Source organism: Phalacrocorax aristotelis, chromosome Z (genome assembly GCF_949628215.1).
Source record: "Phalacrocorax aristotelis chromosome Z, bGulAri2.1, whole genome shotgun sequence".
NCBI lineage: Eukaryota > Metazoa > Chordata > Aves > Suliformes > Phalacrocoracidae > Phalacrocorax > Phalacrocorax aristotelis.
The window spans coordinates 52,020,069-52,043,998 of record NC_134311.1 but is presented as its reverse complement, the minus strand read 5'-3'; the positions used below and the strand labels follow the sequence as shown (position 1 = coordinate 52,043,998).

Below are 23,930 nucleotides of genomic sequence, written 5' to 3'. Positions count from 1 at the left end.
TACCTATTGTCACACCACAAATACTTTCACAACATTGTGCAAAGATCTGCAGGGATTTAAGCCTAAAGATGCAAAGGATAGTGCTTTCCATTTTTACATTTGTATTGCACTTACTTGGATGTCCAAATGAAAGGAGAAATTATATAGCCAATAACATCATAAACATAATCATTATTTAAAAGAAAAAATGTAAATATTCAGTAACATAAATTAAACTTCTATGAGCTATTACATGAATTCCATAATAATGTACAGTTAGAATCATGTATGTGTACTACTGGTGCTTGTCAGATGCTTTAGTTAGCAGATCCTGAAAACAGCTTGCCTTTCTCTGCCTATTTTAATGCAGCAAAACGAAATTGATAAAAGCAGGGCAAAAGAGTTCACTTAGCAGCCTTGTACAAAATAAATTTCTTCACTACATTGTGAAGAACTATCCTTCCTGATTTTTTTTTTAAACTTCCCAAAACTAACAGCCACCTACCTGCTGCTGTACTGGTACTTGCTGTACTACCTGTGTGGGCACTGCTGCCTGGCCAGCCACAGATGTCTGTAAAGTCACAGTTGAACCTGTATCCGACCCAGTCTCTGATGTCTGCATCGTGATCTCTGAATAAAATTAAGATGCAAAATTAGAAGGTTAGTGCATTATTTTCTTTATTTTGTCACATATTAGCACACTAATTTCTTGCTTATCTCTATTTGGACCTTAAAATTAGCTAATACCAATCTTGTACAAACAGATTTTTATGTTACTTATATTCAAAATACTTTTATTTGCATGTGCAGAAACACATATGACTTCTCTGGGTTTTGTCACTTTAGCAATAGCTCAGAAAAATCAGCAGCAAATATTCTCTTAGCTTATAAACAACTGGTCATCACCTGAAACTGATTTTTGTCTAGCTTACTGAATTACTAAATTAGATTACTAAAAACTCTATACATTCAAATTCAAAGTCAAAATTCTAGCAGACCACAGAATGAAGGGCTGTAGTATGGAAAGCAAACTCTGAAAAGCATTTAATGAGTCACAGTGAAAAAGCAACTTAAATAACGTTATTCAGTAGAAAGCATTAAAGGCACCGCAATACTTAAAATCTCAGAAGAAAAATTTTGACACTAAAACCACACAGAAATACACATACGGTAGAGAAGTGCTTAAGATTGTGGCCCTGACATTTGCTCTTCGCTGAAAACACAAAGTGTAACCAACTGAAAATAAGCTTACTTGTGCCAAGTTGTAGTGGTTTAGCTGGCAGCTCAGCCCCACACAGTCGCTCGCTCACTCCCCCACCAGTAGATGGGGGAGAGAATCAGAAGGGTAACGCTCGTGGGTTGGGATAAGAACAGTTTAATAATTAAAATTAAAAGAAACAACAACAGAAATGCAATGTAAAGAAGAACAAGGAGAGGCGCAAAGCCCCAGGGGAGGGGGAAGGGAGGGGAGAAGGGGAACGAACCACCGAAACAAACCACACACGACGCAGCCGCTCACCGCCCGACGCCGCGCCGCTCCCGAGCCGCAACTGCCCCCCGTTAATATACTGGTCATGGTGTCACATGGTATGGAATGAACATGCCACTGGCCAGTCGGGGTCAGCCGCCCCCACCATGGCCCCGCCCCTCCCAGCCCCCCCGCCACGCGGCACAGCGCGGGAAGCTGGAAAGGTCGCCGACCCCCACAGTGAGGAGAATTAACCCCTTTCTCAGCCAAAACCAGCACATTCTCCACCCCTTATTCCATACCATTTACACCATGCCCGTGTCCCATACGATGCAATACAACCGTACCAACCACCACCCCTCCCCTTCCCGTCCTTTAACATAATACACAGACATCATTCCCTTAGTTCATGGACCTTCCCTGTAAAATGTCCATTAAAACGTCCATTGAGTTCACCCAGTCCATGGCTCTGGGCTCCATGCGCCGTATCAGTCTTTCAGGGTAAGAGAGGTGGTGAGTGTGGCGTTGGGTTGCTGCATGCCGAGTCAGTCATCGTTCCATCACTGCTGCACGGCTTGTTTCAGAGTTTATCTTCCATGGGTTGGGAGGCTCGTACTCTGATATCATTGATACAACACAGAGCTGACACACAGTATTATATAGCAGTTTGCATTGTGCCGTTCAGTTCATTGACTGTTTTCGCCCAAAATCAAATCCCCTTGAGGCACACATCGGATTTCTCCATCCTCCCGCATCACCCACCAAGTGCAACCCAGGTCCTCGAGCAAAAGCAATCCCACAAATGGGTTTGCCTTTGCCTGAGGCAGGAAGAACCCAGACTGTTTTGCCCAGCATACTTTTTGCGTGCACTACAGGGACTCTGTCCCCTTCCACAGTATGTAGGATTTCTGACTGGGCAGGGCCAGCTCGATTGGCAGATCCCCTCGTGTTGACTAACCAGGTGGCTTTTGCTAAACGTGTATCCCAGTGCTTGAATGTCCCACCCCCCGTTGCTCTCAGTGTAGTTTTTAACAGTCCATTGTACCGTTCAATTTTCCCAGAGGCTGGTGCGTGACAGGGGATGTGATACACCCACTCAATGCCGTGCTCTTTGGCCCAGGTGTCTATGAGGTTATTTCGGAAGTGAGTCCCATTGTCTGACTCAATTCTCTCTGGGGTGCCGTGTCGCCACAGGACTTGTTTTTTAGAGACCCAGGATAGTGTTCCGGGCAGTGGCGTGGGGGACAGGATATGTTTCCAGCCAGCCAGTCGTTGTTTCTACCACTGTAAGCACATGGCGCTTGCCTTGGCGGGTTTGTGGGAGTGTGATATAGTCAATCTGCCAGGCCTCCCCATACTTATATTTCAGCCATCGTGCCCCATACCACAGAGGCTTTACCCGCTTTGCTGGCTTGATTGCAGCGCATGTTTCACATTCGTGGATAACCTGCGCAATAACATCCATGGTCAAGTCCACCCCTCAGTCACGAGCCCACCTGTATGTTGCATCTCTCCCTTGATGGCCTGAGGTGTCATGGGCCCACCAAGCTGGAATTAATTCACTCTTATGCTGCCAGTCCAGACCCACCCGAGCCGCTTCAGTCTTAGCAGCCTGATCTACCTGCTGGTTGTTTCGATGTTCATCAGTGGCCCGACTCTTGGGGACGTGAGCATCCACATGACGTACTTTCACAACCGAGTTCTCTACCCAGGCAGCAATATCTTGCCACAGTGCGGCAGCCCCGGTGGATTTGTGCCTCTGCGCTGCCAGTTGCTCTTCTTCCACTGCTGTAACCCCCTGCACAGGGCACTTGCCACCATCTGTGAGTCAGTATAGAGATAGAGCACTGGCCACTTTTCCCGTTCAGCGATGTCTACGGCCAGCTGGATGGCCTTTACCTCTGCAAACTGGCTCGATTCACCTTCCCCTTCAGCAGTTTCTGCTACTTGTTGTGTAGGACTCCATAGAGCAGCCTTCCATCTCCAATGCTTTCCCACAAGGCGACAGGACCCATCAGTGTCCAGGGCACACTGCTTTTCATCTTCTGACAGTTTGTTATAGAGTGGGGTTTCTTCAGCACGTGTCACCTCCTCCTCTGGTGATAATCCAAAATCTTTGCCTTCTGACCAGTCCATAATCACATCCAAGATTCCTCTGCGACCGGGGTTTCCTACTCGAGCCCACTGGGTGATCAGTGCAACCCATTTACTCTATGTAGCATCCAGTCTCCATTAGAATTCTGCACTGGCCATATGGGACGGTTAGAGGGTGAGTGGCCACAGTGCCAGTCACTTTGCATTTCAATCCAGAGACCTTCTCTTCCCCCTGGGGGCACTGAATACTGTTGAGCAGGGCTCGGTATGCGTGGGCCAGGCCCCAGGATGTTGCAGTCACCTGTGTCTCTCTGGAGTTCCCAGCGTAACAACATACTTTCTCCAAAGATTCTACTAGGTTTTCAGGATTCTGCACTTGTTCGGGGGTGAAACTCCAAAACACTGGGGGTGCCCAGTGCCCTAGGTATTTGCCCATGCTATCCCACATGCCCTGCCACTTGTAACTATCAAGCCTTGGGGCAGATTTCTGGGTAATATTCTTAATTTGCTTAGTCAAAACCAAAACAACATGCCCAAAACCTAACAATAAGTATACGTTAATTACCAAGGATGTTCAAGATATAAAGAGGTGGTTGTAATAAAGGTGGAGACATCATAGAACAAAGTTGCAAAGATACCATCCTGTATTTCCTCCCTATAAAATCTCTCAGAGGAGGAGGTATAATTGCTAATTGCCTCAACAAGGTGGTATCCAAAGTACAGTAATGGTTTCAGCAAAAACCCCAAATACCAGATAAAGCTGAAAACCAGTGTTTGCATAACAAATCTCGTAGGCAAAACGTTACTAATCACAGCAGAACCCAGCAGACTAAACAAACGAACACCAATCTTTAACACCAACTGCAAAAAGGACAACATGGTGCTGTGACCAGCAGCTGTTATTATCTCCCACCCTTGAGCCCCAAGTTGCGCGCCAAAAAGACTGTCACAGTTTAGCTGGCAACACAGCCCCACACAGCCGCTCGCTCACTCCCCCACTGGTGGGATGGGGGAGAGAATCAGAAGGGTAACGCTCGTGGGTTGGGATAAGAACAGTTTAATAATTAAAATGTAAAAAAACAAAAACAAAAGCAAACCAAAAAACACAACAAAAATGCAATGAAAAGGAAATCAACAACAGGCACGACACACGGGGGGTGTGTGGAATGAACCACCAAAACAAACCGCACGCGCAGCAGCCGCTCACCGCCCGCTGACCCGACGCCACGCCTCCTCAAGCCGCAACTGCCCCCCCTTAATATACTGGTCATGGTGTCACGTGGTATGGAATGAACATGCCATTGGCCAGTCGGGGTCAGCTGCCCCGGCCGTGGCCCCGCCCCCCGCCACAGCGCGGGAAGCTGGAAAGGTCCCCGACCACCACAGGCACCACAGTGAATTAACCCCTTCTCAGCCAAAACCAGCACAGCTACAGAATACTTTGGCAACCTGAGGATCAATGTCAATAAAAATCAGTAGCATTATCATGCATAATAAAAGAGGTTTATATGGAAAAAAATCCAAAAATACTTAGAAAGCCCAATCCAGGTGATTTTTAATTTAACTGAACAGACCCAGACAGCTGACAGGGAAGAAACTAGGCTTTAGTCTTCACTCCCACCCCATCCTCCAAATAAATAACAACCTGCCCTGCAAAAAAAACCCTACAATATTTTTTGAGGCAAAGCCATAATGAAAAATATGTCTATTCAGGGGCATAACAATATATAGTAGGAGGAATTCACTACTGTATAAAAAAAAATTCAGAGCCCCTCAGAAAATTCAATATTCTCCTTGCTCGACAAGTGAACCAGCTGCAACAACAGGCCTTCCTTGCAAGGCTGTGTTCTACAGCAGTTTAAGCTGATTTCTGCAGTCCTTCCCTCCAACTACCTCTAACTCACTTTGCATTCAGATGTAGTAAGTGCAAAGCAGGAAACATGCATATGAATTTGGGATGGGGGCAGGGGAAAGGGGCACAACCTTGCCAACTATGGCCATCATTGGTTTAAATCCATGGAACTATGCCTATGGTACTTGACAGACTGATAAACTGCTGATGAAACCTATCTGAGATTCATCAATAGATTCTCAGAGTTATCATACTGATTGAACCCTCTACTTCTTTCCAGCATGCCTGACAAAAATTAGGATACAAAATGAAAAGAAAAAAAAGAATACAACTTCACAGATGACTAATGAAACATTGAAAATGGATGCCCACAGGAAAAAAATGGAAGAGTTGGAAGCCATCGTGCTCCTAGAAGGCTATGACCTAGCTGCCATTACTGGAAGTTGGTGGGATGAATCCCATGACTGGAGTGTGGCTGTTGATGGCTACAGGCAGTTCAGAAGGGACAGGCAAGGATGGAGGGGTGGAGGGGTTGCCCTCTACATCAAAAGATGGATAGATTGTGAATATCTGTCTCTGAAGAATAGCCATGAGCAGGTTGAAAGCTTATGGGTAAGAATTAGAGACCGAGACAACAAAAAGAACCTTGTGGTTGGTGTCTACCACAGGCTGCCTGATCAAGGGGGGCCTACTTGACGAAGCCTTCTTAGTTCAGCTACAGGAGGCATTGTGCTTGCAGGCTCTCATCCTGCTGGGGCACTTCAACAACCACAACATCTGCTGGAAAAGTAGCACGGCAAGGTGTAGGCAATCCAGGAGACTCCTGGAATGCATTGAGGATAGCTTCTTAAGCCAGGTAACAGACAGACCGACCAAAGGGGATGCAATAGTGGACCTGATGGTCACAAATGTGAGTGAGCTAATCAATGATGTCAAGACTGGAGGCAGCGTGGCCTGCAGTGATCATGCATTGGTGGAGTTCACAGTCCTAGGGGACATGGGTCAGGCGAAGAGTAAACTCAGGACCCTGAATTTTAGGAAAGCAAACTTCCAGCTGTTCAAGGACTTAGTCGATAGGACCCCCTGGGAAACTGCCCTCAGGGACAAGGGAGCAGAACAGAGATGGCAGATCTTTAAGGACACTTTCCACAGAGTGCAAGAGCTCTCAATCCCCAGGTGTAAGACATCAGGGAAGGATGGCAAGAGACTGGCATGGATGAGTTGAGACCTGTTGGTCAAACTAAAGGGCAAGAAGGAAGGTGGTGGAAGCAGGTAACATCTTTCCTAAGAAAAAAGCCTGAGAGAGTTGGGGTTGTTCTACCTCGAGAAGAGAAGGCTCCAGGAGACCTTATCGTGTCCTTTCAGTACTTAAATTGGGGTGTATAAGAAAGACAGGGGCAGACTTTTTAGTAGGACCTGTTGCAATAGGAAAAGGGGTAATGGTTTTAAACAAAAAACCTAGTTTAGATTCACACTACATATAAGGAACACCTTTTTTTTTTTTTTTTTTTTTTAATGACGGTGGTGAAACACTGGAACAGGCTGCCCAGAGAGGTGGTAGATGCCCCATCTCCAGAAACATTCAAGGTCAGGTTGGATGGGGCTCTGAGCAACCTGATCTAGTTGAAGATGTCACTCCACTCTGCAGGGGTTTTGGACCAGATGACCTTTAAAGCTCCCTTCCAACCCAAACTACTCTATGACTCCCTGATTCTATGTTTACTGGAAAACAGTAAATTTCATATCCTTTTTTGCCCACAGAATATGCTGTATAAAATCCAGAATAAAGTTATTTAATGCTAAAATCAGTGCCACAGTTCCAATATTAGTCCACTCTAACTGAAAACCAATAAGTTTTTTCCTTAATTCCAATATTAGCAAGAACATTCAACTTCCACTAATAACATCCAGAAAGAAAATGTTCCTCACCTTCCAATGTGCAATCATATTAAAGCTTCTGCAGATAAACTAACAAGACAGTGTGCCATATAAGACATCCTTAAGCACACTAGACCAAACATAACAAGTACATAGACAATGGCAACATTCCTAATGGAATACTAATGAGTCGAGTATTTTAGTTTCATACTTAAACACTGTAAACTTTTTCTAAACTTGAGTAATTCAGGTTTTACTCAGTCATTGAGCAGCACAAAGTGACTGCTAACAAAAAAGAACCTAAGTTGTAAAAAGATCAGCATTCTTAAAGGAAGACATGCAATGCAACTGGCTTTTAAGGGAAACTATGAACTTCAAACTACATTTAACTTGTAAATGATCTTTCACTTAATGAAGACAGATATTTTAATAAATAATTATTCTTCCTTTTTAGAAAGCAAAGCCAACTATTATTTAACAAAGGCTAATTTAGTTGTCTTGAACTTATTTAGAAAACAATCTCTTTTTGTAATTGCTATTTTCCACAGTCATACATAAAAGTCATTGGGCATTGTTTTATGCACATATATTGAAAAATAAAGAGAAGTAAAAAATGTGTAGTGTAGACACAGTCCGGTTTGGTCAAAATAACAGTTCTCCCAATCAAGAATTTAAAATTTTTCAAAAGCACCAGAATAATCCTATGGATATGTCTACTCACTTAGGGAGTGAGTAGACATTAACTCTTAACTCTTTAATCATTTGTTCTTTTTTCTCAGCCTATTACCTTTCACTTGGAAAATTCCTTCAAAATTGAGGCAAAAAAAAGCGCCAGCTTTTCTGAGCAAGCTTGCACTCGCTTTTATATGTAACCCAGACAAAAACATTAGCAAGCTGGCAGAACAGTGGAAATCAAAAGGTAAACACTGAGTAACTTCCTAATCCACCCCTCTGCTACAAAACCACTTCCAATCAGTTTTAGAGCACAATTAAAGGGGTCAGTTTAAGCCACTAATTCTAACAAATGATCATTTAAGATAACACAGCTCCAATGTGAAGCAAAAGTGAACAGTTGAAGAGAATTAAGAGCCATTCTTCTATACCAGCCCTCAGCTTTACTTGACTATATGTTGGTTTTGTGATTACAGTGTACAAACATGTCAATCACTACAAGGGAGGAGGAATGCTACTACAGTCAAATACAGTTTTGACTGGTGAGAGACTGTTCCGTATTGCCATGTATCTGTTAATTGCTAAGTCACATCTCAGGCAGTACTTGACCATTACAGCTGCAATTCAAGATGCTCAAGAAACCAGAGCCAGGTACTCTCATCTAAGTGAGGAACATAATGCGTTAATTTCCTCATGGCAGTTGTCATGGATTGTGCCTGGCTGACGTTAGAGCTAGCCCTTTAGGAAAAGGGACCAGCTTCATCATAAGAACAGAAGATGCTTTGGTTGTAAATCAGCTGTCAGTCACTGCAGAAAAGCTTTGAGATGGGCCGACTACAAGAGCCAGTGCCAGCTGAGAGTCTGCTCTTAGGTGCTGAGGGATGCTGAGCTGCGATAGTCAACAATCAGGTATTGTCTGCCCAGTCATGGAAGTGACAACGTCCAGAGACGTCTCAGGACACGAGACAGAATCCAGGGTTAGGTGGAAGAGAACCCCAGAGAGAACTGTAGAGACCCCAGAGGATTCCATGGCCCAGCCTAAAGATAGCCACTGTATAGCTGGTGCTGCTGCACTGACCTACCAAACTTCAGACTATGCTGCCCCATCCCCAGAATCCCATTCCTATTGCATGGAAAACCATGTAATCTGAAAACTGCACATACATTTTTCATTAAAGTGTTTTGGTGACTGAGTCCATTTTATCTTCACATTGGCAATTTGGTGACAACCCTATATATTTAAGTATACAATCTGATGTGCTTCTCCACCTCAGAACTGCAACACACTTTTATTAATAATCTGATAGACAGGTTTACTGCTTGCTCTGTAAACTTATTTATCAGTAGGTAAACTTAAGATCGCTAAAGCATGGTTGTGGAATATAAACTTTGCCATCCGTTGTGCCTAAGCAGAAATAAACCTAATGATTAATAATCAATTATTCGAAAGTGTTCAGGTTGCTTCACTTATTCTGCTCTAAGTCTCTATCCTAAATGCAATTCTTTACTATTTTACTATAGCTCACTACACAGTATAGATTTTTCCTTGTAGACGCTGTACAATATGTTTGACAGTCAACCTTTTTAGCCGCCTTATTCACTGGAAGATTTTTTAGCACCATGTTAGTGAGGCAGCCAGTGCAATTCTTTCACACTGCATCCATACTAAGCAGTTACATGAACACATTTTTATAATCTAAATGAAGTCTCTCTGTTCTTCACTAATACTGCATATAAGTAAAGGAACTGCATTTTACAGCAGAAAAGAAGTCGTCCTTGCCCAGCGAGACTGTTACGTGTATCGCAAGCAACAGATAGTGAGAGTTTGACAAAGATCCTTTTTATACTAGTTAATAAAGTAGTTGGACACACCCAACTGCTAATGGTTTTGCTTTGCACAGCCACTGCTTGTTGCAAAATGTGAACATAAGCTAAACAGGCCACATTCTGCAAGAAGGCTAATCAGCCCCTCCAAGTGGGAAAAAGATATGGTCCAAGCCCAGCTCCTGAATGTGACAAGATTAGTATTTCTTCAGTCTAATGGGCAGAATTCTGGTAAAGCTACTATTCTGAAAATTACACCTTTCCTGTATATTCTGTGCAATTTCATGTTGCCTGTTAAGTTCCCTAAAGATTTTTTAACACACTCAAATTCCCAGTTGGAATCCTTCTGTTTCTAGACTTGAAATATGAAGACTGAATGGTTTAAGAATTTAACTTGATCAATTACTTATCAAATGCAATTGTTAAAATGTGTCAGATTAATGATTACTGTTTATTTTGTTCCTGGACTACTTCAACCTGAACTAATGTACTTTTTGTAAGCTACAAGAGTTTGCAAAAATTTTGTTCAGCTACACACGCTTTATTGTCTAGATCAAATAATGTAGCAAGCTTTAATTCAATGCAGAAAATTAAACCCTGTAATTTATTTTCAAGTGCAGTAGGAAATTTCTTTTTTCTCCTCTAGAAGGCTAAATAAAACATCACAGAAGGTAAAGTGAACTAGATCTCAAAGTCTCATGCAGTAATGGCAGGCTTTTAATGGTCAGAATAAAAGGCTGGTCTTAAGATCTTATCTATTTATAATGATGAATCACCAATATACTCATTAAGAATTTCTGGCAACATAACGTGTTTCACGATAAAGAAAAACTTCTCAGAACATGGTTTCAACAACTAATACAGAATGCTTCATTCCTGAAAAACAGTATAACACTAGAGTTTTAGATAAGCATTCCTTTTCAATTTATGTGTAAACAACAATTTTATGAATAATTGCCCTCAAACAAGCAATGTTATGAATTCAAAGGAACCATTTATATATGTTATCAGTAAAGGAGAAGGCAGTTTATACATGTTATTCACAGGGGAAAAAAAAGAATACTAGAAAATATTTTTAGATACTAACGTATTTTCAAGCTAGAACACCAGTTTCTTACTAAGCACTACCTGATTGTTAGTCCTCTCCCAAAGTGCTTAGGGATATCAAAGCAGGCATCTGGACTCTGCTGATATAAGGACTAGTTGCTAAATATTTCAGTTAGCAACGTGAATTTCATTACTCTTTTTCAGCTTTTCACACATTTAGGGGAGTAATAATGGTTAGGTGACACAGAATGAAGTATACAAGCTGCTTCTCTGGATTCACATATAGTTTCCAGTAGTAAAACACAAGGGGGAAGTACAGAGAGATACACACTGAAAGGGACCAATGCAAGTGGTAACTCCTGGTAAGTCCTTCAAAGAAACTTCATAAGATCAAAGAGCAATGTCTTGACAGTCAGATTATTAAGTACCTAAGAATAATACTAGTCAACAATTGACATAAAGAAATTCCAGATTTCTAGCAGATCACAGACAGCACATGGATGCTTGGACTGAATGACTACTTCATTACTCTCTCACTTTGACCTACCTACAAATTTTACCTGCAAAAACTCCAAAATTGTATTTACTTTTGGTGGACAATGTATCAGTATTACACATCAGCCCTATATATCAATACATATCAGCAACAAGTTTATATTCACAAACAACAGGACAAAACAAAACCTATGAAGAGTTTTTGTTGTCCAAGACTAGCAACTACAACTGTTAGAAGAAACAAAACTAGTCAATCATCGATTAGATTTATGCCATTCTAAGGCATTAGTTTGTCCCCTGGAGATTCTGTGAGTAGAAAAGTGCAGGTGACATTCTCCTTCATCTGGGGTGACAGGGTATGAGGAGGAGGGGACCCTAATAATGCATGTCAACCATTGGTTGTTGAACTGGCAACAGTACTTTGACTGTTATGACCATAGGACCCTCTTTGAGGATAATGTCTGCTTAGGAGAGAGGGGATCCACCTCATTAAGTGGGGCAGAGATATCTTTGCCAGCAGGACAGCTGACCTGATAAGAAGGGATTTAAACCAGGAATGATGTGGGGAGGGAGAGAGTTACCAGCAGCCCTGTGAAGGAGTGGCAGACAGGACTGAGAAGCAAAGGGCCTAGGGTGACGTGAATGAAAAGGAACACATAATCAACAAAATGAGGCTTAAGCAAGGATGCAAGGAAACAACTCAACAACTCAGACCCTCTCTGAGAAATTAATATGCTGAGGTGCCTCTCTGAAGCACTCATACACTCAAACACAAGGAGTTAGAGACCTATGTGCATTTGCAGGGCTATGATCATGTTGGGATCACAGAGATGTGGTGGGATGGCTCCCATGACTGGAGTGCAGCAGTGGAGGGATACAAGCTATCTGACTTTACAGTTTGTTTCTTTTAGAAATGAAAATGTCTCTAGGAAACAATCTTCACCAGGTTGAAGTTCATGGAACTTCCTTGTTGGGATGGGTACTTTGTTGTGTTTAACCAAAAACAAGTTTTGATAAAAGAATTAATTACAGAGCATTTCTGTAAGTTTAGTGTGCTTTCTAAGTTAATGTTTACACTACTGTCATGGTTTATCCCTGGCCAGCAATGAAACACCACACAGACACTTGCTCCTCCCCCCTGCCCCTGGTGGGATGTGGGAGAGGCTCTGAAGAGCAAAAGTGAGAAAACTTGTGGGCTGAGATAGGAGCAGTTTGAGGGGAGGTTCGGGGGGAGCACTGACTGATGCCCAGCCTATACCCAAGCAGCAATCATTCAGCTTATATCAAGCAGCCAACTCCCCCCAGCTTATATCATGACATCACACAGTATGGCATATCCCTTTGGCCAGTTTGGATCAGCTGTCCTGGCTGTGCCCCCTTCCCTCCCGGCTTCTTGTGCACCTGGCAGAGCATGGGAAGCTGGAAAGTCCTTGACTAGTGTAAGCACTTCTTAGCAACCACTATTACATCAGTGTGTTATCAACATTATTCTCATGCTTAATGCAAACCACAGCACTGTACCAGCTACTAGGAAGAAAACTAACTCTATCCCAGCTGAAACCAGGACAACTGCTAAGTTGAGTACACTAACTTTTCCTATTCTGAGGAATGTCTTTCATATATTAACATAACTTACATGGGCTGGGCTAAGCATGTCATGATCTCCCATAAATACCTCTATGCAGAATGATAGTTACAATATCAAATAGAACTTCTAGCTTGAGCCAAGACCTTACTCTGCTGCATCACTGATATTAGCAGAATTAATTATGAAGTCTAACGTGTATAATGCTACTTCTTCACACTTCCCAAAATACGAGACAACAAAATGTAGTTTTATGAAATTTTATCCTTGTTTTTGCCTGTTGGTCCACAATGTGGGAACAGGACATAAATGTAATACTTCAAGCACTGATGATCACCACTCAAGGGACTTTGCCTAACAGTGCTTTCTGAGGAAGAATGTGAAAGCAGGAGCACTACCTGTACAAAACACTTTCTGCCACCTCTGCATCAATTATACAGTTCTGTAGGTGGATTTAGGTTTTGCTTCAGAAGTGAGTTCTGGAGTGTTTTTTCCCCCTGATGTGATATTGTGCTGCAGTCGTTTCATCAAAAGAATGAGTGTGAAGCTGTTACTAACAAAACAAAGGGAGAAAAACTGATGTGAAAATGGAGGTGGTATTTTTTCTCATCACTCAATAGATCAAAACATAAAATTAAAAAGTGAAAACGTTATAGCTGGAGACATCTACTTTATTAACAGAATAAGCAATATTTATAGGAAATAGATTCTGTTCTCTGTGTGTTACCTCTATCTTACAAATGTTCTATTTGCGATGCTTCTTGTGTTACTTCCACTGAATCACCCCAGAGGCTGGAAAGGATCTGCTGAAGCAGGGCTACCTATAGCCTTCTACCCAGGACCATGTCCAGACAGCTTTTGAATATAGCCAATAACTGGGACTCCACAACCTCTCTGGACAACCTGTGCCCATCCTTGGTCACCCTCACAGTCAAAATGTTTTTGCTTATGTTCAGAGGGAACCTCCTGTGTTTCAGCTTGCTGCCTCTTATCCTGTCACTGGGCACCACAGGAAAGAGTCAGCTCAGCTTTAACCCATGTCAAAACTAACCTGCAAATATACTATGACAGTTATTAATGAAACTGCCATTATTATTATTATTTCTTATTTACATTGTGATTACCCCTAGAGGCCACCTAACACTTCATGCTTAAAAGTTATGAAATTAGTAATAAACTATGACATCTTCCAAATGCTTCACTTAGCCGTTTTCTCACCAGGTACAAAGAGAAGAAAACACTTCATGCCTGGATTATTGCCCCAGTGACTGTGTTGTTAACTCTCTTCCTTTACCCATCACCTCAGCAGTAGTAGAAAAACAGACAACAGGACAGGTGACAACCCAGGGTTCCCCTATGAGAAGGGGTGGGGCAAGTCAAAATACAGAAATCAGAATGGTACAAGTAGAAAAAGAAACACGTTTCACCAACTAACGACCTCACCACACCAGATTCAGGGTCTCATCAATACCACTTGCTAAACTACAATTTATAATCACTGAATAGTAAAGAGGGCTTAGAAGGATAAAAACTGATGAAAGTTTTTAAAGGGCTCTAAGCACAGCTATTTGGAGCTTGCAAGAGACTAGAAGTGGTCAAATATTAAAGCATTTCCTCTAAATTTCAGAACATCTACAGAATGAAAGTCTGAATAAAAAACATCATGTTACTGCGATGCTACATCGAATTAGAGAACAACAGTTCTAATATTAAATTCTGCATCTGAGGGAAAAAGAAAAGGAAGAGAGCCACCTTTCCCTTTGTATCTGAACTACATCAAGATTACTTTAAAGACCGTCCGTCATAAAATTATCAGATTCCTCATGGCTAAAGCTTTGGCTTGTTTTAATTAGGGATGCATAAATCTCAATACTTCTTAATCTTCTGAGAAGCTGAAGCAGCCAAAACATTGGAATTAGTGTTACAGGCTCACACATAGTTCACATGATTTTCACGCAGACAGCATTGATATTGATATTATAATCCTAACCCATAAAACATTTAATTGAAGTACCTAATGGATATACTAAAGTAACTGCAAAACTATGTGATGGCACCCTATGTATGCAATACCTTCAAAGTAAGTGAAATTCTATATTCCTTTTTTGCCATCTTTCCTGGAAGAATTGCATTACAGTACAATGGAAATTTTATATTCTTTAAAAAATTAGTGTTTTGGTAGTTAGCAACCAACAAAGCTAAGTATGCTACAATATTTTACTAATGTGTCTATGTCAAATAGGAGTGTTTAGAGAAAAAGGTATCATATCTTCTGACAGTAGGATTTTGGACCCGTTTGAATGTTTTCTCTCCACTGCTCCTATTTCTACTACAGGATACTCTTCTCCTGACTTACCAAGGTAAAGAACACCACTCTGAGATTTGAGAATCTTAGATATAAACACTGTTGGCAAACCAGAAGATATTTGGAGAAGAATGTTCTAAACATATCAGGGTTAGGGTCTGGAAAACATGTAACAGAAAAGATGAAGAATTATGCAAAATCCACTCAGTTACTGAGCACAAAAGTTACAGATTCCTTTTATCTACGGAAATATCAAGGAAGGAGATTCCATAAGGAATGCAATAACACTGACACCAGTAAATAAAAATGTTGGCTTAAAAAAACATGCAAGCTAAAGCAAATAATTTCCCTATTGAACTGGGTGACATGTAAATAGGCTTACAACTAGGATACCTCTATGCTCACTGCAGGGATAACTACATGTAATCTGCTTAAACAATGAATGGACTGGATAAAATCTCACCAGTTTCTCCCATTCCTATCTTCCTCAATCTGCAATGTTATTTTGTGAGAGAAGGATGTACGTCATGCAAGTCAGAAGAAGAGTTGGTGATTACTTTACCCTGCTAAAGATAGAAGGAGTGGATATATCTTTCACTGGAGCTTTCCTTCCTTGTAGTATGAAGGCCTGTTTGTAAAACAAATCCTTTTATTCTTGCTCCCAGAGGTAACACTGTTTGCTTTAAAACAGAAAAATGAAAAAAAGAAAAACTTGTTTGCATTACACCCAGACACCTAAAAAGACTGTTTGAGTTAGAATCAAAAGTACAGTATTTTGTCATATTTGCTTGCTCAGCACAGTCTGCAACTATTTAAAGGAAACAGATGACTGGAAAGCAGCCTGCAAATAGGTAATACCCCTTTGAAGAAACCGGAATAGACCAACACCCATGAGGATGCCTTTGGATGAGATTGGTCTTGGCCTACTGAGAAGTGTTTAAATGCCAGTGATTCCCAGTGGAGCCTGAGGAAAAAACAAAAATGCCCAATTTCATTCCAGTTTTCTGTGTCAAAGAGATCACAAGCCTGGTCATCCTGACCTCAGAGACTAAGAACCATCAAACACTATAGCCATCACAGCCAACAATGACCATCAGACATTTGGTATTGTAAACCTGTGGCTTAACAAATATATTTGATTAATGCTTGATTCTTAGCTTTTAACAGACTATTTGGCTAGTAGTTGAGCATAAATAAATGCTTGCCTGAAATCTAGAAATTTGGCTAGTGTCTCTCAGAATATTCCCATTACAGCAGTCTCTAATTACCCAGCAATAATGGCAGAAACAATTCACACCAGAGCTGCACCTAGAAATGTACTTGGTATGGTGCCAACTCACCGCAAAATGGAAAGGAAAGCACTGGGAATGCAAGATAATTCTCAACTACAGTGCAACTAAAACAGACTTACGATGTCAACGGGCAGGGAGTGTGGAAGGGGACAAGGACACAGAGTTAATTGTGTCCACGTGTAACTTCATCGTACTCACCTACACCTTCTGTCATTCTGCACCTGACAGGTGTTTAGCCAAACAAGCCTTGCTTATCATTATACCTTCCTCCTAATTTACCCTTATATCCTAACTTACCCTTACCCTTGCTTATGTTTCTGCTGAAAGAGTATATGAAAAAAAGAAAAGATGTCAAAGTTATGTAATACTTAAAAAGTATTCCAAAGGGTAGAAGTGCATTCTGCTCAGAAACATTGACTAGAACAGAAACAAGGTAGAAATTATCTCAGATGAGGTACAGAATAAGCCAAAGTTTTGTGAATTGAAATCACTTCAGTTCAAAGCTTTACTGATCACATTGAGACATGAATTATCTGGAATGCTCTGGGCAGGGCATGTGAACACCTCCTTGGCACCAGAGTAAGAGTATTTAATTCAGCCTTGGAGCTTCAGTCACCCCTGAACACTGACACAGCCTGCTCATCTCTGCACTGTATCATGTAGAGGCATCCTCTGAATTACCATAATTGAAAAGCATTTTTTGAACTATTTAAAGGAAACAAAAACTTTCTGGTGTAGAGGCTGACCAAATAATTCACATGAAGGTCTGGAACCCAAAAGTATGGAACTTTAAATAGAAGAATTTTTAAAATTAGTGTTTTGAATAACTTCAGGTCCTAAACCAACCACAAATTTGTGGCTTAGGACTTCTTACTTATCAGGAGGCTTGTATGTTTTTAAGGCATAATCTGATACACCTTATGTATCAATGGATGGCGTCCGTCTCTCTTCTTAAGACTACCTAAGACTGTCCCTGGCTTGACAGCATTTAATATAGTAGAACATTTGTCCCTCAAGATACTTTGAAAGCTTTATTTTATATTGCAAGAGAATTTGCAAGGACTGAACTGTTTAATGGATTGACAGTGGAATATCTGTTAATTTATTTAAAAGGTACAAATCTCAGCATATTATATGCTGTCTATTCTAACGAAAATCACAGAAAAAAAGATTCTCATATGCTTTATTTGTGCTGGTAGTTGTAATTATGCATGACATTAACTTGCTTCACTGAAACACATACATGCTGAAGTCTTTCTCATCCTCCTAAACAATGTCATTGTAATATATATTAAGTGTTGACATGTTAAAAACTACTAAGTATTTAGATACAACTAGCACTCTTTAAAGAAAATAGGAAGTTAAAAGATAGATATAACCTTGTACCAAGAAAGACCGATAGCAGCCTTAACTGTACTAGGAAGGGTGTCGCCAGCAAGCACCCCAGTTCTACAACTGAGACCACATCTGGAACGCTCCATACAGTTTTGGACTCCCCAGTTAAAAAAAAAAAACAAACAAAAAAACAAAAAAAAAAAAACAACACAATAAACTCTACCTGAGGGTCACCAAGATGGACAGGGGCCAAGAATACTTATGCGGGAGGAAAGGTTGAGCAAAGTCAATTTGTTCAGCCTTGAGAAAAGAAGTCTACATATACAATTTCCTGAAGAAAAGATGCACAGGTAAATTGCTTGCCTCCTAAATTTCATTACATACATTTATAACTTCAGAAAAGGTGCATCAAAGTACTTTGAGTGGTAAATAAAATTATTTTCTGGTTACCAGAGCTTCTCTGACATAGAATCCCCACACAGTCTTAAAAAGCACCAATTTCCAGATGGCATGTATTCTAAATGCTGAAGATAATGCTTATGCTGTAGCACAGTGACTCTAATTCTCAAATACATTAGTTATCCAGTAGTTTTGCTAAGACAACCTAGACCTTGATGAAAAAAAGACACTTTAAGAGACACTTAAGCATAGTGCCTATATTTCTTAATCCAACCTAAAAAATGCTAACAACATTCTTTCCGTAACTCGTTTATCTCTTCTTAACTCATCTAATATCTTGGGGAAAAAACAAGTATAGCAGTAGCTACTGAACAATAGATTAAACTATACTCAGGTTAACTAGCCACTCTGATGCTTAGCCATTGCTATTTTCTAGGCATCAAAATAGTGGAGATTTTATCAGAAATTCTGGAATGTTTAGTGTCTTATAGATAGCTTTACCTACATTTAAGAAGTCAGTACACAGAAAGTGAAAAAAACATATGACTGGCTGCAGCAGTTGACAAGATTGGTTAAGGAGAGAATAATGCACTCAAAATCAACATAAGAGAAGTTACAGATTCTAGTGGGCTTTAAGAGTGAAAAGAGTTTGTCTGCACCTGATGCACTGTTGCTGTACACAAAAGAATAGCAGGGCAAAAAATGATGCAAGTAGACTGGAAGGTTAAGTTTGAAACACTACTCGTAAAAAGAAAAACATGTAAATTTTTTAGGTAAGAAAATTTCCAATAAAAAATTAGTTTGGATTTGTACAACATCCTTACAAATAAAAGATTAAAAGAGAGCTCTTAGGTAAAGACAGAAAGATGTCTCAAATTTCTCCACCATCTGACAAGTAGAAATAATAAGAGCTTCTTCAAAAGAAGTTGGTAAGGTGTAAAAATAACTTAGTGTAGTTCCCAGTTCATGTAACTTTGCCTTATTAATAATGTTCACCATCCAATACATTTTCATTCACCTTCCTTGGATTATAGCATGATACCTTCCTGTCTCCATCTAGAAGAGACATGAGAATTGTTTGTTCTTTCACTGTTCAGAACCTTGCTGCATTAAAGCAGCAAACCAGTTGTCCTTGCTGAAAACAACTGTTTCATTCCCACTGCAATTCTTCTCAAAACTCTTGTTCCATAGAAGGCTTCATCCCTTATTTTGAGTCTTCCCTACTTTCCAAAAGACACTCATGCTACTACACCAATTTCTTTTCACACAGAAAGATAACAAAGACCCTGATGCCAACATTAGGAACTTGCACTGTATAGATGAAAGCATATGGACTTCCAGAACAAAAAACAGTTTTATCATTATAAAGCTAATATTCCAAGTCTCCAATTTCACCCCTATTTCAGAGAGCAAACTACTTCCCTTTCCTAGAGACAGCAAATAGTTCTTACTTTACCTGCAACACAAATCGATATGGATTTTTTTTTATAACTTTAGGAGGACAACTGTAACATGAAGAGCTGAAAGCCACAACGGCTCTCAACTGTTTGTTTATTTAGCATATACAGAGATAAACAATACAGGCAGATCTACTAGGGTTCAACAAAACATGCAAAAACTATCAATCATTATATGCAGAGTTCCTTGACTGCAAAAGAAAACTTGCTTGTCAGACCTCACATAATTAGCTATGTTCTTTAAACAAGTTTGCTGAAGTGTTACTGCTTACAATGTATATGCCAATACAACTACTACATTTACATCTTAATATCCAAGATCAATTGACAGGTAGCACACTGACTACATCATGCCTAGAAAAGTGCTGATTTTTTATTTCTGGTGAAGAGCAGCCTTCCTTTAATTCTGTGGATTGTGATTCAAGTTTCTACTACAAAGTAGAATAAAGTGCCAAGCTACTGCAAGATTTATTTTCAGCTTAAGTGAGTCAATATTGATTTGCTATGTTGTATTGTGTTATTCCGAGGTAAACACTACCTCCATACCAAATACTTATTTTGTCTTTGTTAAAATTTTCCAAGTGAAAAACTAAATAGCTCCCTGTATTATGATACTGTCAAGCAAACAGAATTCCCTTTTCTATTCCAAGAAAAAAAAACAAACAAAAAAACCCACAGAACTCTGCAACGATAATTAAAATACTTACAGTCAGTTAAAATGTCAGAATCTAATATGTTCCCAAGTGATTCTCCATTTCTGGTGAGTCAAGGTAATGACACAACTACCTCAACTGCTTTGAGAAGGCAGGGGAAAGTAAAGTAGTTCAGCTGACACCAAATATAAAATAAGCTCAGTGACAGTACTTAATAGGAGTGGACAGATTCACACCCTGGTTCCTGCTGTATCCATTATATATTCATAATGAATTTATTTGCAAATAAGCCATATCTAAATGGTTTATTCACATTTAAAATGTCAGGGCTGCTTATTAATCAAAGCAGCAGCCAGTCACATCTGCTACATTTTCAATTACTATATTTCAGCACTTCAGGCAAAACAGAAATTTCCTTATGAAGTGCAAATTACACAAATCTAGAACACCAGGATGAACTGCACACTTATCACACACTGCAAGAAAATACAATAACACATTACTAATGAAAATGTCTTCCCTTCTTTTAGTTTATTTACTAGGAGATACACGGTGCATCTCCTAGAATAAGAGGAAGTCACAATAATATCCTGATCTGAGTTTTGTAATATTTTCAGGAGTCTATGTTTTTCTCTTTTTTACCCCTTCCTACCTCTCCTCACATCTTCCCAAGATTCTCAAGTGCCTGGACAGAAGTCCTCTACCCTGCAGAAGACTACCTGCACATTACTTCTATATAACTCAAACCTTTAAAAATACAGTACTTTTGCACTCTAAAAAAAATCCACTCTATATTTTCCCTCTTGCTATCTGAAATATGTCTGAAATGATATCTTATATCAACACAGATAATTCAGCATTTGTACAGTCTCCATTTACAGACAATGCACACAAAGAAACTGTTATGCAATTATCACCTAACCAGCTACAGCACATTACAATGAAAGAAGGTGTCTGAAGTACTCAGTGCAAGCTGTACGTGATAGTTAAAGGCTTTCTCTCAGGCTTTGCTATAGGACCACAAAGTTGCTTTAAAACATAAAGAAATTGCATCTATTTTACATACCATAAATATAATCAGCTGTTACACAGAATGCTAAAATATTTAAAAACAACATTGAGTTCTGTGCAGAAAAAATAAAAATATGCTCCTGAACATATAGGACTGAAAAAATAAACATGAACATTCATATACATGTTACCATATAACCTAAAAAAATGTACATTTATAAAGTTTTTTTAAAGTTGCCTCTTCCAACTATGTTAAAACAAATTCTAAGATAATCCAGATATTCCCAACAGAACCATCTCCATCTATAGAACACTGAATACTTAAACTTAATATTGTCAGAGGTGGATGCCACGTAACCTGGTCTCTTAGTATACAAAACAAAAACTTCCATGTTTAAACTACTGACATGCAAGTGTATATGCACCACAGAGTCTATCCTGAATCTCCGAAACACCTCCAGTGCGGGCTCTCTCTAAAGAAACCAGCTTGTATCTTGTAATAAAAATCCTCAGCTGCATTACACAAAGTATTGAAGACAGGTTGAGAGGGATGATCCTTGCCCTCTGCTAGCACTGGTGAGGCTACACTTGGAGTGCTGCACCCAGTTCTGGGCTCCTGTATTAGGTTTGCATGGCAAGGTTTTGGTAGCCAGGGTGCTACAAGGGTGGCTTCTGTGAGGAGATGCCAGAAGGTGTCCCCATGTCAGACAGAGCCACTTCCAGTTGGCTCCAAGACAGACCCACTGCTGGCCAAAGCTGAGCTAATCAGTAATGGTAGTACAACCTCTACAATAACATAATCAAGAAAGGGTAAAAAGAAAATCTATGCAACAGCAGCTTGAGAGAGAGGAGTGAGAAAACATGAGAGGAACAAACTCTGCAGACACCAAGGTCAGTGAAGAAGGAGGGGGAAGGAGGTGCTCCAGGCACCGGAAGAGAGGTTCCCCTGCAGCCCGTGGATGATGAAAGTTGTCCTCCGGTGCAACCTCCAGCAGGACCGTGGGCCTCCACTTGGGGTGCTGCTTTGGGCAGAGACTTGGCTGGTGTGGTGCTGTGGGTCCTGCACAGCAGTTGTCCCAGGGCTGTGAGCTTTGGGAGGGGGCAGGGGCCGTTGGCACCACTGAAGGCTCCCGGCCAGTTCCTCCACCTTCCCAGACCACCTCTGGCAGGTACCCTGTGCTAGCTCGAGCCATGCTGGCTGTCAGGGGTGGGGATGACGACTGCAGGGGGTGGGGGGTCCTGGACTGGGGGGCAGCATGCTTGGAGGGAGACAAAGGGGGCAGACACAGGTGGAAGGCAGCCCCTGGGGCTCGCTGCCCACTTCTTAGCCTACATGGAGACCCTTCCGAAGGCCCTCACCTCCCCTCTCTCACCACTTTATGAGGGGCTTTCTTTGCTGTTCTGTTCCTGGTGCCAGAAAAGATCACACTTTGCATGTCTCTTGGCAGGACATGGCATCAGGTGCCGAGGAGGCTCTGCAGGACAGCAGCTCTGCCATGACGGCTGGCACAAGCCAGCTGCAGCAGGCAGGGCGGCAGGAGGCAGCAGCAGATGGCCTGTGCCCCATCTGCCTAGACTATGTGGACAATGCAGCCTACACCGACGTCTGCTTCCACACCTTCTGCTTTGACTGCATCCGGCAGTGGGCTGCCTCGAGAGCTGCGTGCCCACTCTGCAGGCGGCCTTTCAACAACATCCTGCACACAGTGAGCATGGAAGACCGCTCATCCACCTGCCGGCAGATGACGGCAGCCAGGCAGGGGGTGCACAGCAGATCCCCGCAGCGGCACTACCACCTGTGCCCAAGGCCCGCCAACAACGAGCCCGCTGCTGGGAGAAGGAGGCCTGCGGGGAGGGATGGAGCGACGTGGGGGAATGCAGCTCCAGGGACCTCCGACACCTCCACCCAGCAGGCTGCAGGGGAGCGACTCGCCAGCCCTGCCAATGGATCTGTTTTCCGCTTCAATGTGCTGGTGCTGCAAGCTCAGATTATTGGCTCATGGACATTGAATAAAGATCCAGAAGCTTGTCAGAGCATACATCTTTCAGAACCACTTGTATGTGGATGTGAATACACTAAACTGGTTCTGGCAGGAGGCGTAATTTTTTCTCTTCCTTTTAAGATAACAGTTGGATTTGCGCTACGTAAACCATTAAATAAATAAAAGCTGTTGTTTCCTATGCCAAGAGAGACAGACTGCAAAAAACTCACCTGATATGTAACTCTGCAACTTTTAAAATGAGTCATAAAGAGCAGAATCTACACGTGTAACAGTCCTTACACTTGTAACACAGCAATCTTCTGAGATCCAGTACACTCTGCAAACTCCATACACTCTATATTTTTCTATTTGAATGGTAAGTTTACAACAAAGCTGATACATAAAATAAACCACGTTTACAAATATACCCATTTAACCAGTGAAATTAGTTATTGTAATGACTCACAATAGCCATTTGTCTCAGAATGGCAGTGTGCAATAAAATACCTTTGAATCAATAAACATCCTACAGCTTCAGCCTGCCTCCTGCACATAGCAGCTATGTGGGTAAGAAAGGCAAGACAACAAACTCCCCTTCAGGG

At 41.2% G+C, this 23,930-nt stretch overlaps 1 protein-coding gene across 4 annotated transcripts in view; it reads right to left on the bottom strand.

Annotated features, from left to right (window-relative positions):
• RFX3 (regulatory factor X3) overlaps positions 1–23,930 on the bottom strand; it is a 131,887-nt gene that overhangs the window by 56,883 nt on the left and 51,074 nt on the right. For 3 of the 4 annotated variants that reach the window (XM_075078543.1, XM_075078542.1, XM_075078541.1), the window contains exon 2: positions 485–609. In XM_075078543.1, coding sequence (XP_074934644.1) covers positions 485–601 — 117 coding nt within the window. In that variant the 5' untranslated portion in view covers positions 602–609. Of the gene's footprint in view, positions 1–484; positions 610–1,231; positions 1,360–23,930 lie in introns of those variants that run through there. The other variant, XM_075078539.1, reaches the window with a different exon arrangement.